Source organism: Manduca sexta, unplaced genomic scaffold (assembly GCF_014839805.1).
Source record: "Manduca sexta isolate Smith_Timp_Sample1 unplaced genomic scaffold, JHU_Msex_v1.0 HiC_scaffold_63, whole genome shotgun sequence".
NCBI classification, from domain to species: domain Eukaryota; kingdom Metazoa; phylum Arthropoda; class Insecta; order Lepidoptera; family Sphingidae; genus Manduca; species Manduca sexta.
Window position 1 is genome coordinate 366,794 of NW_023595440.1, and position 14,777 is coordinate 381,570.

The window sequence follows — 14,777 nt, forward strand, 5'->3', positions numbered from 1 at the left end:
GCTTTTCAACCTTAAGGCGAATCGCGAAAAGTGTATCTTTGGCAGGGAGCGCCTAACATACCTAGGCCATGTAATCTCCCCAGCCGGAATAGAACCAGATCCGGATAAGGTAAAAGCCGTGATGGACATGAAGCCTCCATCGAATCTAAAGGAGCTCAAGACATTTTTACAGACCTGCGCTTGGTTCCGGAAATTTATTCCGCAGTTCTCAGACGTAGCGCGGTGTCTAACAAATTTGACGAAGAAGGACCAACATTGGAAGTGGGGAGAGAGCGAGCATAACGCCTTTGAAGAGCTAAAGTTGCGTCTCCCGTCGAGCCCCATCCTTCGTCAACCGGACTTTAATTCACCTTTTATCCTGCGAACAGATGCGAGCGCATACGCAATTGGAGCCGCTTTGATGCAAGGGTCCAATGATAAGGACGAGCGACCAGTTGAATACGCGAGCAGGTTAACATCCGCGGAACGTAATTACCACACCACGGAGCGGGAGGCACTCGCAGTTGTGTGGGCGTTAGATAAATTCCGGTGTTATTTGGAAGGTGTTGAAGTTAGGGTGGTTACAGACCACCAACCATTGAAATGGTTGCTGTCCATAAAGACCCCGAGTGGTCGCTTAGCTCGATGGGCCATGAAGATACAGCCCTATAATTTGAATATTGAGTATACACCTGGGAAAGTGAACGTGGTAGCGGACACTTTAAGTCGACCCCCTGGGTTCGATAATGCCTGTGCATTTTGTCCGGTGGCAGTAGATATGCCACGCAAGACAGCGGAAGAGCTCCGTGCCGCCCAACTAAGCGATGCAGAGGTATGCAAAATTATTAAGGATTTTGAAGAAGGAAATTCGGACGCATCCGCACATTGGACGGATCGTGGTTTTTATATGGACCAAGGTGTTGTGTGGCGAGCTAATGAGCTCTGACAAAATCGACGATCCTAAACTAGTGGTTCCCGTGGCCATGCAGGATGAAATTTTACGCGAGCTTCACGACGCACCTACTGCAGGTCACCTCGGCGTCGAAAGGACTTTGCACCGCGTGAATAACCGATTTTATTTCCCGAACATGAAACGTGTTGTCAAGGAATACGTTAGACGATGTGAGGTATGCCAGAAGTATAAGCCTCATAACCAAAAACCTCCTGGGTTACTGCAAGTTCCAGCTTTGCATCAAAGGTTCGAAGTTCTAGCTATGGATCTATTTGGTCCTCTCCCTGAAGGTCCGCAAGGCGAGCGTTGGATCTTTTTAGTAGAAGATACAGCTACTAGGTGGGTGGAGCTATTTCCACTCAAGGATGCTAAATCAGAGACATGTGCGAAGATTCTGGTTGAAGAAATATTTCTTCGTTACGGGCTTCCGCGCCGAATCATCAGTGACAATGGTACGCAGTTTGTGTCAGCTGTAATGCAGAAAGCGTTATTTGTGCTCGGCGTAAAGCAGAGCTTAACACCTGCTTATCACCCCGAGGCCAACCCAGCTGAACGAAAGAATCGTGACCTGAAACAAGCGTTGGCTATGATGGTAGGACCCGAAGACCGCAACTGGGTCGGTGCATTGCCAGCGGTACGATTTGTATTGAACACCTCCTATAACCAGGGTACAGGCCAAACGGCCTCCTTTCTTAACTTCGCGCGAGAGCTGCGGTCTCCCATTGAAGTGAGTTGTGATTTGGGCCGAGTGATTGAGCAAGAAAAGTTCGTTCCACAAATCACTCCCTATTTAAAGAAGTTTGCTACACTTTTGCCAAGGCTTGCCGCAAGAGTACGGCAGCAGCAGGAACGTCGCAAAGCCACGGCTGACAAGAGTCGTCGTGAAGGTCCCCGTTATCAGATGGGCGATCTTATATTATTGGAGAGCCATCGGCTCAGTTCTTGTGCACAGGGTTACACGGCGAAATTCGGTCCTCGGCGTGAGGGTCCTTATCGCGTACGCAGACTCGTGAGCCCTACGTCTTATGAAATTGAAGATAGAGATGGGGTTCTGCTAGGGAAGTACCATGTCAGCTCCCTGACGCCTTATCTAGCTAAGGGAGAATTGGTTTCGCGCCGTAAGAGGGGCCGGCCCCTGAAAGTTGATGCCAAGTCCCGTCCGAGACGTAGCCGTGACTTGGAGGAGGAGGCTGTAGCGCGCCGCCATAGTATACAGCGGCATCACGCGCCACCACCCTTCGCGCCACCCCTCGCACCCCGCTCAAAAGCCTACGGTTTGCGCCCACGTTCATCGCTCCGCGCACCCCCAGTGCCCGAATAACTCTCTCCCGGGGTGGAAGCGCGCGCGGGCGCGACTCGTACGCTTAAGCCTACACTGTTGTTTTTTTGTTTATAGTAGTACTTAATGCTATAGTGATATAAAATCATATTAGTTATTCAGTGTTTTTTTGGCATTATTTCCCCGCCCCGACGAGGCACTCAAAGCACACACCCAAGCGACAATAGCTGCTTAACAACAGTATAGAAGTTGTTTTTTTTCTAAGAACACAGCAATCATCCCACTTTACCTGATGGTAAGCGGAATGGATTTTACGAAGGTGCCCACTGACTAGAAATTAACCGTCGCCAGTCCACACAATTATTCGGGTCTGTTACAACCGAATATAGGCTGATTCCGGAACGCGACACTAACATGGGCCACTAGGGTGGGTTTGCACCTTATCTACGCTGATCGTGATCCGGGCGGATATAAATTATAGCTTGATACTAACAGTTCTGTTAATGGCATTCTAAGATTTACTTAATTTAAATATATAAGATAAGATAATATCAGCCCTGTATTATATACTGTCCCACTGTTGGGCACGGGCCTCCTCCACTACTGAGAGGGATTAGGCCTTAGTCCACCACGCTGTAGTGCGGATTGGTAGACTTCACACACCCACGAAAATTCCTATAGAGAATTTCTCAAGTATGCAGGTTTCCTCACGATGTTTAAATATATCAATAAAAAATATATTTATAATCAGTAGACTAACAGGAGCCTGATAATTATACTTTCTGCGTAATATTGCTATTGTTTATGAATAGGCGTCACACTTACATTTAATTTTAAAAACCTAAAGTTTTTGGTGATAAAAAATATACTTATGTATTGTGAATTATCTTTAATATAAATATTAGAAATAGAAGCCTTTTTCTAATCTTATGACATTGTTCGGAGCCTTTAGTTTTCAGATAATGAATGCATGTAAGTAATATTCTTTGTTTTAATCGTTAGATTAAGAATGGAAAAGGGATTCATCAGCTCAAGGGGTATGGAGCAATATAATAATTGAGTACCTAGGTACCTATTTTATTTAAGTTCCCAATTTACCCAAAACACGTTGCGCTGTTTTTCTAAACAAATTAAATTGTACTATCTAACACAAATTACCTACATATACTTAAAATCTCTTTAAAAAAATGCAGCATATATCATAGTTCAAGCTAGTAATACAGGGGGGCGTCTCACGGCTATCTTACGTTTTGGCAAAGTATCTTAAATATCGTGGATAGAAAATTTTATAGAAAGACATCTTTTTGATTTTAAAAATATTTTAAACTTGATTCAAATATTTTTGAATAGTCGCCTGTCTGAAGCCGGAATTGAACCCATTATATGATAAAAAACCACCTGTAATTTTAAGATACCAATCAAAAGACTCGAGCACAATGATTATTTTTTGCCAAATAACATAACATCTTAAATAAAAGAGAGTTCATAAAATTATAATTCAATTTAGCAAATGCTCAAAAAGTGTCTCATTCTTTAGTACACAAAATCTCAACGAACATCGACGCGACGCCCTGAAAATATACTTTTTATTATACCAATTACGGAATGTTTCTTGGACAATACAGTGATGAGGACTAATATATTTTTATCTTCATAACTTCTGTTCAATTATAAACCTATAGTTCAAAAATAAAGAACCTTGACCCAAGAGCATAGACACAGAACAAAATAAAAATAAGAAATATTACTAGATAGCATTGAAATTCTATATATTAATTGTTTTTGCTTCCAATATTATATTTTATAAAAGAAATTTAATAATATTTAATTAATATTTCCTAATAAGGCTCTACGGTAAAATTTCTTTTGCAACGCATCTATAAGTTTTTGAGCAGAGACAAACAATTGACAGTTGACAGTTCTGCGTAAATATTTCGGCATTTGTTTTGTGCTAATAAAAAAAATTATGTCAAGATTTGTACGCAATATATCAATTGATAATTGAGATTTATTATAAATTTAGAGCAATTTATATTTGTTGCGGTTATTACCGGTGGCGTAAACAGGTAAGTTTTTGTAATATCTCAATTTGGAAAACCATGTGTGATAGTGAGGTCATCGTACTTGACATAAAAAAAATATGTCCAAATACGTACATTGTTCTTTTAAGACTAATGAAAGTTATAGAAATATAATTCAGTGTGCAACATTATTGAAAATGTAAGTTTAACATAAGGTTTGGTTCAATAAAGAATATACAAAATGTTATTGAATTAACAAATGTTAGTGTTGAATGTGAGTTCTGTCTGTTACTGCTGTCAAGCAATATACTTGTAGCCTTTAAATGCTGGCCGAAATTATTATTGGATATGAAGACAGGTATTAGGAACGTGATAAAGAAAAATAAAACATTTAACTCTGAAAATACGCCATCTACCTCTCAACCCTTTAATGTGAGGTCAGAGCGACATATTTTCCAAGCATATAACAGAAAGAACTTAGCTTAGTTTCTTGAACGGCTTAGTTAGAAATTAATAAGGTTCAGTTTTCTAGAAACACCCACGCATAGCATTGCCTGACTAAAAAAATATTCTAATATAATACTAGCTTTAACTTGTGGCTACCAGATGTAATTCGCAAAATACACATCACACTTCTCTCCTCAAAATTGGTTTAGTGGCTCTGCTGTGAAAGGATAAACAGACAGAATCAGAATATTATTTATGCATTGAATGTAGATACAAAATAGCATGGTAATAAAATTTATAAATTCAAAAACATTCAGCCACATGGTGTGTCATATAAAGCTTTGTTAAATCAATTTGTGATGACACATTACACACTGTGACATAGCGGTGCGCACAAGTTGACCCGATGTGTGGTTCGCGGGCACAAACACCTCCTTATTAATTTCTTGTTAAAAATATTTAGCAGCCGATCTTTTATGTTATTTGGTATTTTATTGTGTTAACTGATTTAATGAAATGAAGTTCTATTAAAAATATTAAATTGTTTCTATTGACAACTAGAATTAGGAATCAACTTAACTTATGATTTGGTTCTGTTTTTTTAGGGATAATGAGATTTTTTTTGTGTCAGATATGACGGCAGATGAAGTATTTTTTTAATTTTGGTGATGCATAAATATGGATGGTGTTGATCAGTGGCTAAGAATAAATATAACCCAATTGCATTTATGTAGAATCTTATGAGCATTAGAATGATTTGCCGACCGCATTTATGTATATTAGTGCCTATATGTTGTGCCAGGTTCCTTTACAGAAAATTTCAAAAAACTTTTTTTAAATTTAGTCAACAAGATATTCTCATAAATCTTTTCTGTTACCAATTGTATGACATTGTTTACAATAGTGTTTATAGACAAATTATTTAGTATATAATTATTACTCATTGATTTCATATTTTTTGTACTTTATAATTTTCTTTTCTACTACCTATTATTATGTTTTAGATTTTAATTCAATATGTTAGTGGTAAATGCTGTGTTCACCTATTAGTAGCACACATATCAGATGCTGTACCTTATTGTTTTATAAATATTGATTGGTGTAATATGTAGTGCTGATGGTGTCACCTTTGGCCATGAAATACGGTAACAAAAATATTTCCATCATAACATAAACGCATTTATGAGGTTATCATGTTACTTCCAGATATCATGGAGCAAGTCCTGCAGCAGGTTGCGCAGACTGTGGAGAGGCAGCTCGACCAAGAGCTGGAAAGGTAAACACAGGATTTTTCTCACTTAAAAATTACTCAGTCGCAGCTCGGAGTCAGGAAGCTGGCGGTGTGATAGCCCCGTAAGCACGTAAAGCCGTTGGTCCTGATCTCTCTCCGGTCATGTCTCACCGGACTATGAGTAGGAACAGAGAGTGCTTGTGTATTGCGCACTCGTGCACTATAATATCTCCTGGAGTTTGGCTGCCGTGGCCGAAATTCGGCAAGGAGGAACTATAAAATTAAACTATTTTTCGGATTTTATCGCGGTTTTGTATATTGTAGTTTTCTTCAGACGTTTCGAAGACTTTGCAGCCTACGTGGTCACGGGAGGTCGGTGATAAAATCCGAAAAATAGTTTAATTTGAATGTCTAACATTCGCGTAAACATAGGAAATCATTATAGGAAGGACTCATTCATTATATGTGTTTACAGGCTTGAGACCTTAGACAGCACCGACTTGGAAGCGATCAGACAACAGCGTATTGCAGAGATGAAGAAACGCGCCAAACAGAAACATGAATGGCTGGCCAATGTGAGTACATAAATATACTAAGTATATCATGATGCATTCTGCGTAGATCGGACCGGCAACAGCTTTTGCAGCAATAGGGGACCGGGCTAATTTTTGTTCTTTATTATTATCAAATATTTACATAATATAAATTACAACACAGAAAGAATTATTAAAATCCGGTAAAAAATCCACAAGTTATGTCTTTCAATTTCGGTTGAAGGGGTAAGTAACAAGAAACAGAAACGAGGCGCAATACCCACGTGTGACGTCATCGGGCATTACGACGCGTGCGAAAGAAAGAGATGAAGCGATATTCCCATTTCGGCACATAGTAATATTTGAAATATTAATCACTCGCTCATTTTTTAACCAATTTTTATGCAGTTTTCGCAACCGGGTTTCTTTTTCGTATTATTAACCATTACATATAGAATAATGTACGAAATCAAGCATAGGCCGGTCCCCTATTGTATAATGTAGGTAGATATTGTAACTGACTTTTCGGATGAACAACACCTCCGTTTCTCGTGACCATGAAGGCTGCAGTCTTCGAAACGTCGGGGGAAAATTATACTGTAAAATATCGCCATAACTCCTGTTTTTTTTTTTTTATTTCAATTATTGTTTTTGTGTTAAATCCAATTTAGCTTTAAATTACTAAGGGGCCGTTCATGTATGATGCGTTACAGGGGCGGGAGGGGGGTTTCCCGTACAAAGCGTTATGTAACATTTTTTTTATTTTAAAATAATATCAAAGTTTTAGCGACTTTCCGGTATTTTGCGTAAACTAATAGTGAATATTTAAAAAAAAATAACACTTTAGAGTTACATAACTTTTGAAGGGAGGGGGCTTACAGGAAAACGTTACGCGCGGGGGGGGGGGGGTCAAAAATCTTCAACAATTGCATTACATAATTACTTACTTACTTACTTATTACTATACTTATTGTACTACGTACTTGAACGGCCCCTTACATGTTAATAATGCTATTTTTAACACCATTTCGTTTCCTTTGACCTTGAACTCCGAAGATGCAGCACGGGACTCCTCAAAATCAAACAGGATTTCGATCATTCTTATTTCTTTCCTGCAGGGTCACGGCGAATACACAGAGATTGACGGTGAAAAAGAGTTCTTCACCGTTTGCAATAAGAGCGAGAATGTCGTGTGCCACTTCTACAAGAACGATTCGCCGCGCTGTCGCATTGTGGACATGCATTTGAAGACCTTGGCTGCTAAGCATGTAGAGTGCCGGTTCGTTAAACTAGATGTGGAGAGGGCGCCGTTCCTCACTGGTGAGTGTAAATAGCATCAAGCGTTCTTCATTTTTCAGGGGTAGGCAGAGTGTTAAGCCATTGATCGGACTTGCAAATATTCTAGGTTTTGCTCGCGGCTTTGCACGCGTGAAGGAGGTTTAGGGATGAAATACCGCCTAAAAAAATTATCCGATTTAATTATATTTATGGCTCACTATTTTGGTCATAGTGGCTTCCACATAAAAGGTATATATAAAGGTATATGCAGTCGCGGACTTTTATTTAGAACTATTTAAGACAACAATCCTACGGTACATCATCTTTGTCTAACTCCAACGGTTTAGGCAGCGTACGCCAAGATAGCAATTTTTTTCGGACTTATTTGATATGTATCGTTATATTATTTATTTAATTTATTAAGGAGACAAACAGAACAATAGTACACATATAAACTAGATAAAATAGGTAACACACAATCCTATAAAGTTTCCACCGACATTTAGCACATAAAGAAGACAGTGGATACAAAAGAAGGAAATGAAATAAATACTAAACAGTTAATATACAAAATTGAATGAAAATATCAAAAGGTACAATTTAAACGCTTAAGTAAAATATAATATTATAAATCTAAGGCATTGATATAATGGAATCTATAATAGCCATTTTAACTGATCTTATTGAATTATGAAAAAAGTCAATGTTGGACCGAATTACACAAATCATTATAAACTGTAGCCTGTGTGTTATTCTGATGTATAACCAATATCACTGTAAAGTTTCATCCAAATCCGTTCAGTAGTTTTTTCGTGAAAGAGGAACAAACATACGTACATCCTCACAAACTTTAGCATTGATAACATAGGTAGGAGGTAGGATTGTGGACTGTAGTACATAGGTTTTAGTGCCTATAATATAAGAAGTTAAAACAAATGAAGTGCTTCATTGTGTACATGTTTGAGAACTGAGTGTTAGGATTTCACCTTGTTACCTAACGATGTTTTCTTTAACTGTTTTTTTATTTATTTTTCTCACACACAGTCATTACAAAAGTATTCCAATGCGACAATGTGGGGCAACTATCATTAATTTGAAATTGAAAAACAATTAAGTATAAAACAAAAAGTAAGCGGCAATTCACAAAGAATATGAAGTCAAATCTAAATTAATTAATATGTTATACTAGTTGACGCGACAGACGTTGTCCCGTCTTAACTATGAATTTGCAGCGCGCATTCTGTCAATCGCTGACAGTTATTTCAAACAATTGACAGTTATATAAAATTAATATTTCAATTTCTTAAATTTCCTTATTTTCCGCGCAATTTTTTTGTATTTTTTCTTTCATAAGAGCCTTCTCCTGACAATAACAAACACAACAAAAAATAATAGTGAAATCGGTCCAGCCGTTCACGCGTGATGGCGTGACCAAGGGAAATAGGAATTCATTATTATATATATATAGATGATTATTTGATCCGCAGGTCGTCTGAAAATCCGTGTGATACCCACAATCGGTTTGGTGAAAGAGAATAAGACCAAAGACTTCATTGTTGGCTTCACTGATCTCGGCAACAGAGATGACTACAGCACAGAGATGATGGAATGGAGGATCGCGAGGTAACATTTGTAAATTTTTTATTTTTTTTTTTTTTTTTTTTTTTTTTTTTTTTACTTGTTCATTTTGACTTTGCGTTACTGGATGAAATCACATATTGGTCTTTACCTTTTGCTGACGTTGTGCCAAAAATCATCCATTAATAACTAATGTTTCCATCAAAAATCCTGATTGTAGTTTCCTGAATTTGTGATCATTTTATAGTTTAGGGCGAGTATGGCGTGTGTGTGTGTGTGTGTGTGTGTGTATATTTATGACTGCAAGTATGTTGTCGCGACGAATTCTCTTATAGTAGTAGTAGTGCCATTAGGGCGCATAAAATGAAAATTACTTTTTATTAATATTTATTTTGCTCGAAACATACAAATTTTTACTTTACATCTTCGGCTCAAGTAACTTATTGTAAAGTATTACTTTTAACTAGTTAAGTATGTGGTTTCATTTAGTAATGCAATGTCAAAATGACCCTGTATATACAAGGTCATTAAAAAAAAAGGTCAGTAAAAAGCGGCGATAGCCTAGTTGGGTGTGGAACGGACTACCGAGACGAATGTCCGCAGGTTCTAAACCCAAGGGCACACACCTCTGACTTTTCTAAAAAATCATGTGTGTATTCTTTGTGAATTTATCGTTCGTTTTAACGGCGAAGGAAAACATCGTGAGGAAACCTGCACATCCGAGAAGTTCTCTATAGGAATTTCGAAGGTGTGTGAAGTCTACCAATCCGCACTACAGCGTGGTGGACTAAGGCCTAATCCCTCTCAGTAGTAGAGGAGGCCTGTGCTCAGCAGTGGGCAAGTATATAATACAGGGCTGATATTATTATTATTATTATACCAGGTCATTGGGACATTGCGTTACTAAATGAAACAAGACATTTTGCTGACGGTGGTCCGACACTGATCTATAACAACTGCTTTCAGGTCGGGAGTGATTGAATACTCGGGCGATCTCTTGGTCCCTCCCGAGGACCGCAAGAAGACGATCAACGTTCAAAGCAAGAAGACCATCAGAGGAACCACGTACGATTCGGATTCAGACTTGGAGCTTAGCGATTAATGAGTTGCTTACAGTGTTATAAATATAAAAACTATGTTAAAATATGGAGCTAATTTTTTGTACTGACAATTCATTTTTCCAATTCAGAAATTTCGAAGGTGTGTGAAGTCTACCAATCATTACAGCGTGGTGGACTAAGGCCTAATCCCTCAGTAGTAGAGGAGGCCCGTGCCAGTGGGCGAGTATATAATACAGGGCTGATATTATTATTATTAAATCATTTTAAAGCAATAAGTGGGGCAATTTAAGGTTTCTTATTTTGCTGGTCAGTGTATAATGCTTGGCTTCTTGAATGAACAAGGTTGTGGTAGTGTCTTGTTGTGCGGGCAGACTTTACATACCCTCGAAATTCTTAGCGAGAAATTCTCAGGTATGGAGGTTTCTTCAAGATTTCCTTCACCGTTAATGGAAGGTAACAGTTGACAGTAGTGTTGCATATCGATAGTCTGCCTGATAACCTATCGATTCAATCGATAGTATCGATGGTTTTGTAATATCGATATTAATTTTTCGATAGTATTGCTATATTGATAGGTTTTGGCAAAATCATCATGGTGATACCATCGTTACTTTATGTATTATCATCGATTATACGAGAGCTATCGATTTTATCGATAGTATCGACATAGGCGATACCATCGATAGTACAATCGATATCCTGAATACTTTCGAGGTCAACCATCGATAGTCAAACTATGGTTCTGCAACACTAGTTGACAGGTAACATATAAAGAGAGACTGATAATCGATGAATTACTGATATCGATTATCGGTTTGCAAACTCATAAACATGTTAGACTTCGTACAAGTATAGAAAAATACTAATGGACATCACGGCTTGCTGATAAATGCTGTCAAAAAAAAACTGTTAAAAAATGGCGTCACAAATGTATGAGCCGACCTTAGAACAAGAACAAGCATAGAATTAATACTTGTTACGCGCCGCTATCCTAGGCGATGACATCGGGCGTTTCCGGAAGTATTCGGCTGCTCGGCTGGCAGAAGATATGTCACGCGGCGACTATTCTATTCTCAGAACTAGAACAAGCATAGAAGGAATCTAAATTACCCTCATATACTTATCCTATTTTTTCAAATAGGCCAAAACCGTTGAACAGAACGAGACAAATATTATGTTGCTAAGGTCGGCTTGCGTACACTTTAAAATAATCAAATGGTTACCTTTGGTCCTCTTTATGATGCCGAATTAAAAAGCAAATAAAATGTCAAATGTTCCAACTTGCCAACCTCAAAACAATGTCACAAACGCGCCCACACAATTCAGTTACGTTATACTTCAGCGCGTGCTTTTCAAAAGTGGCTACATGTTTTGTAATATTTTTGTTGTTAATTTTAATAAATACACAGTGCTGTTTAAGTATAATATAGCCCTAGGAACAAGCAATGGCCTGCGTTATTGTGGGGTGTAAATCTCATTCTTCTCGTAAAGAAAATGAAACTGAAATCATCAGCTTCCATCGGTGAGTAAAAAAAAAAACCCAATATATTTGCTTAAACCCTGTACATAAGTGCAAAAAGTGTTATAGATTATACTTTATTATGCTGTAGTCATATTATAATCTGCTGTTGGTCATTCGATCCAGTCATTATTAAGTATTTTTCATTTTTACTAATTTACGTAGTCGTGGTCAATAGTGTTGTGCTGCATATTCTGTCGACAACATAGATGTTAGTATATTGTAGTTTCCTATTTTGCATAAATTTCCTTTTACTTTCAATGTATGGTGGTGTAGTGGTAAAAGCCACTTGGAAACCGTGCGCGAAGGCTGGGGTCGAGGAAACTATCTGATTTTCATAGTGTATTTCATACAATGTGTTTCATTGCAGATTCCCCACAGATGATGCTGTGAGGCAAAAATGGATCGTTTCCATAGCTCGTCCCAATTGGCATTGAAAAAAACAGCACCGTGTTTGCTCAAAGCATTTCGACAAAGTTTTATTAACTTTGAAATAAGTTATCAAATATATGTGACATGAATGATACCGCTGTGTTTTAATTTTATTGTCCCATTTTAGTAGCTTCTGTCAAATCACACCTCTTGGGTATCTTTTAATCCCTAAGAAAGTCAGAAAAGAACAGAAGGCGTACTGGCTTTCTCCTAAACGAAACTCCGGCCGATTTCTTGTTTGTTACTTACAGCGGTTTCCATTCTTTCCAAAATTTCTAAGATTTTCTTAATTTAATAATCTAAATGCTAAACCATTTTTGTGTGAATGACGTTTCGGAAGGCATGGAAACTGCTGTAAATAGCAAATGAAAATTGGATAAAATTTAGCTCGAAGAGAACCGGTAGTTCTATAGTTTATTGTAATTTAACAGCTTCTTAACGAGTGATTTTATATACCCAGACCTCATTTGGTACTTGAATACCAAATCAGGGTTTTGATATCTTTTTTTTAGCCTTTATCTAAAATAGCAATTTGCAACGGTTTGTAGTTGACTGACCGAAAAGTGTTTATTTTAGCAGGTCTGTGAATTTACCATAGCCGATAGACAAAGCATCTATCGATATCGATAAGATGTCAGAAGGGATCGCAACACAATTAAATTTCTCGCTGTCTAAGACAGAGTACACTCAAATGTCATAGTGTTACTTCTATGCTTGTTCTTATTCTGAGGTTGGGGGTCAAAAATTTTCAAAAATTGCTTTACGAAATACTTGAACGGGTCCTGATGCTAAATCTAGCACTTTATAATAATTAATTCAATATAATACTAATAATACTATTTAATATACTCAAGGGCCTGTCTAAGTGTGTAGTAGTTGCCAGATTTTTTTCAGTCTATAAAGGACATATGCCTAAATGGACAAAAAATACGGGGTTTTTTTTACCCGAGACAAATAACAAACAAAATTGTTTTGTGACACTTTTTTATTATTTTTCCGAGGATCGAGTCAGTTTTAACATATTTGTAATAAATTATCGTAATTGTAAGCAGGTATCAACTCGCTTTTTATTATATTTATTCAAAACTGAGTCGTATTGATGTATGCGAACGTTGCGAACTTGTCAATCGTAGATCGATTGATTTACGGGACAGTCTGTCCTGCTGACATTTTAAAATGTGCCTAAAATATGGGACGTCTGGCAACACTAATGTTGGTGCACATAGAATATTCTAAGAAATTGTATTATATGAAAGAAGGGCTCAATGAGCTTGTTTCCAGAGCCGTAATAAATAAAAAAAATGCACACAATGTATTATTTTTGCCTTAGAACAAGAACAAGCATAGAAGGAATCTAAATTACCCTCATATACTTATCCTATTTTTTCAAATAGGCCAAAACCGTTGAAAAGAACGAGACAAATATTACGTTGCTAAGGTCGGCTTGCGTACACTTTAAAATAACCAAATGGTTACCTTTGGTCCTCTTTATGATGCCGAATTAAAAGCAAATAAAATGTCAAATGTTCCAACTTGCCAATCCCAAACAATGTCACAAACGCGCCCACACAATTTAGTTATGTTATACTTCAGCGCGTGCTTTTCAAAAGTGGCTACATGTTTTGTAATATTTTTGTTGTTAATTTTAATAAATACACAGTGCTGTTTAAGTAAAATATAGCCCTAGGAACAAGCAATGGCCTGCGTTATTATGGGGTGTAAATCTCATTCTTCTCGTAAAGAAAATGAAACTGAAATCATCAGCTTCCATCGGTGAGTAAACAAAAAACCGAATATATTTGCTTAAACCCTGTATATAAGTGCAAAAAGTGTTATTAATTATACTTTATTATGCTGTAGTCATATTATAATCTGCTGTTGGCCATTCGATCCAGTCATTATTAAGTATTTTTCATTTTTACCAATTTACGTAGTCGTGGTCAATAGTGTTGTGCTGCATATTCTGTCGACAACATAGATGTTAGTATATTGTAGTTTACTATTTTGCATAAATTGCCTTTTACTTTCAATGTATGGTGGTGTAGTGGTAAAAGCCACTTGGAAACCGTGCGCGAAGGCTGGGGTCGAGGAAACTATCTGATTTTCATAGTGTGTTTGATACAATGTGTTTCATTGCAGATTCCCCACAGATGATTCTGTGAGGCAAAAATGGATCGTTTCCATAGCTCGTCCCAATTGGCATTGGAAAAAACAGCACCGTGTTTGCTCTAAGCACTTCGACAAAGTTTTATTAACATTGAAATAAGTTATCAAACATATGTGACATGAATGATACCGGTGTGTTTTAATTTTACTGTCCCATTTTAGTAGCTTTTGTCAAATCACACCTCTTGGGTATCTTTTAATCCCTAAGAACAGAAGGCGTACTGACTTTCTCCTAGACGAAATTCCGGCCGATTTCTTGTATGTTACTTACAGCGGTTTCCATTCCTTCCGAAATTTCTAA

At 37.5% G+C, this 14,777-nt stretch overlaps 1 protein-coding gene across 1 annotated transcript; it reads left to right on the forward strand.

The window, feature by feature from the left end:
• The first annotated feature begins 4,109 nt into the window (after positions 1-4,109).
• Positions 4,110-10,448, forward strand: LOC115454222 (thioredoxin domain-containing protein 9). Its single transcript, XM_037447172.1, has 6 exons — positions 4,110-4,276; positions 5,885-5,954; positions 6,385-6,484; positions 7,561-7,762; positions 9,208-9,343; positions 10,265-10,448. Exons 2-6 carry the CDS (start codon positions 5,890-5,892, stop codon positions 10,398-10,400), a joined length of 639 nt encoding a protein of 212 aa, XP_037303069.1. The 5' UTR covers positions 4,110-4,276; positions 5,885-5,889; the 3' UTR covers positions 10,401-10,448.
• Positions 10,449-14,777: the final 4,329 nt, after the last annotated feature.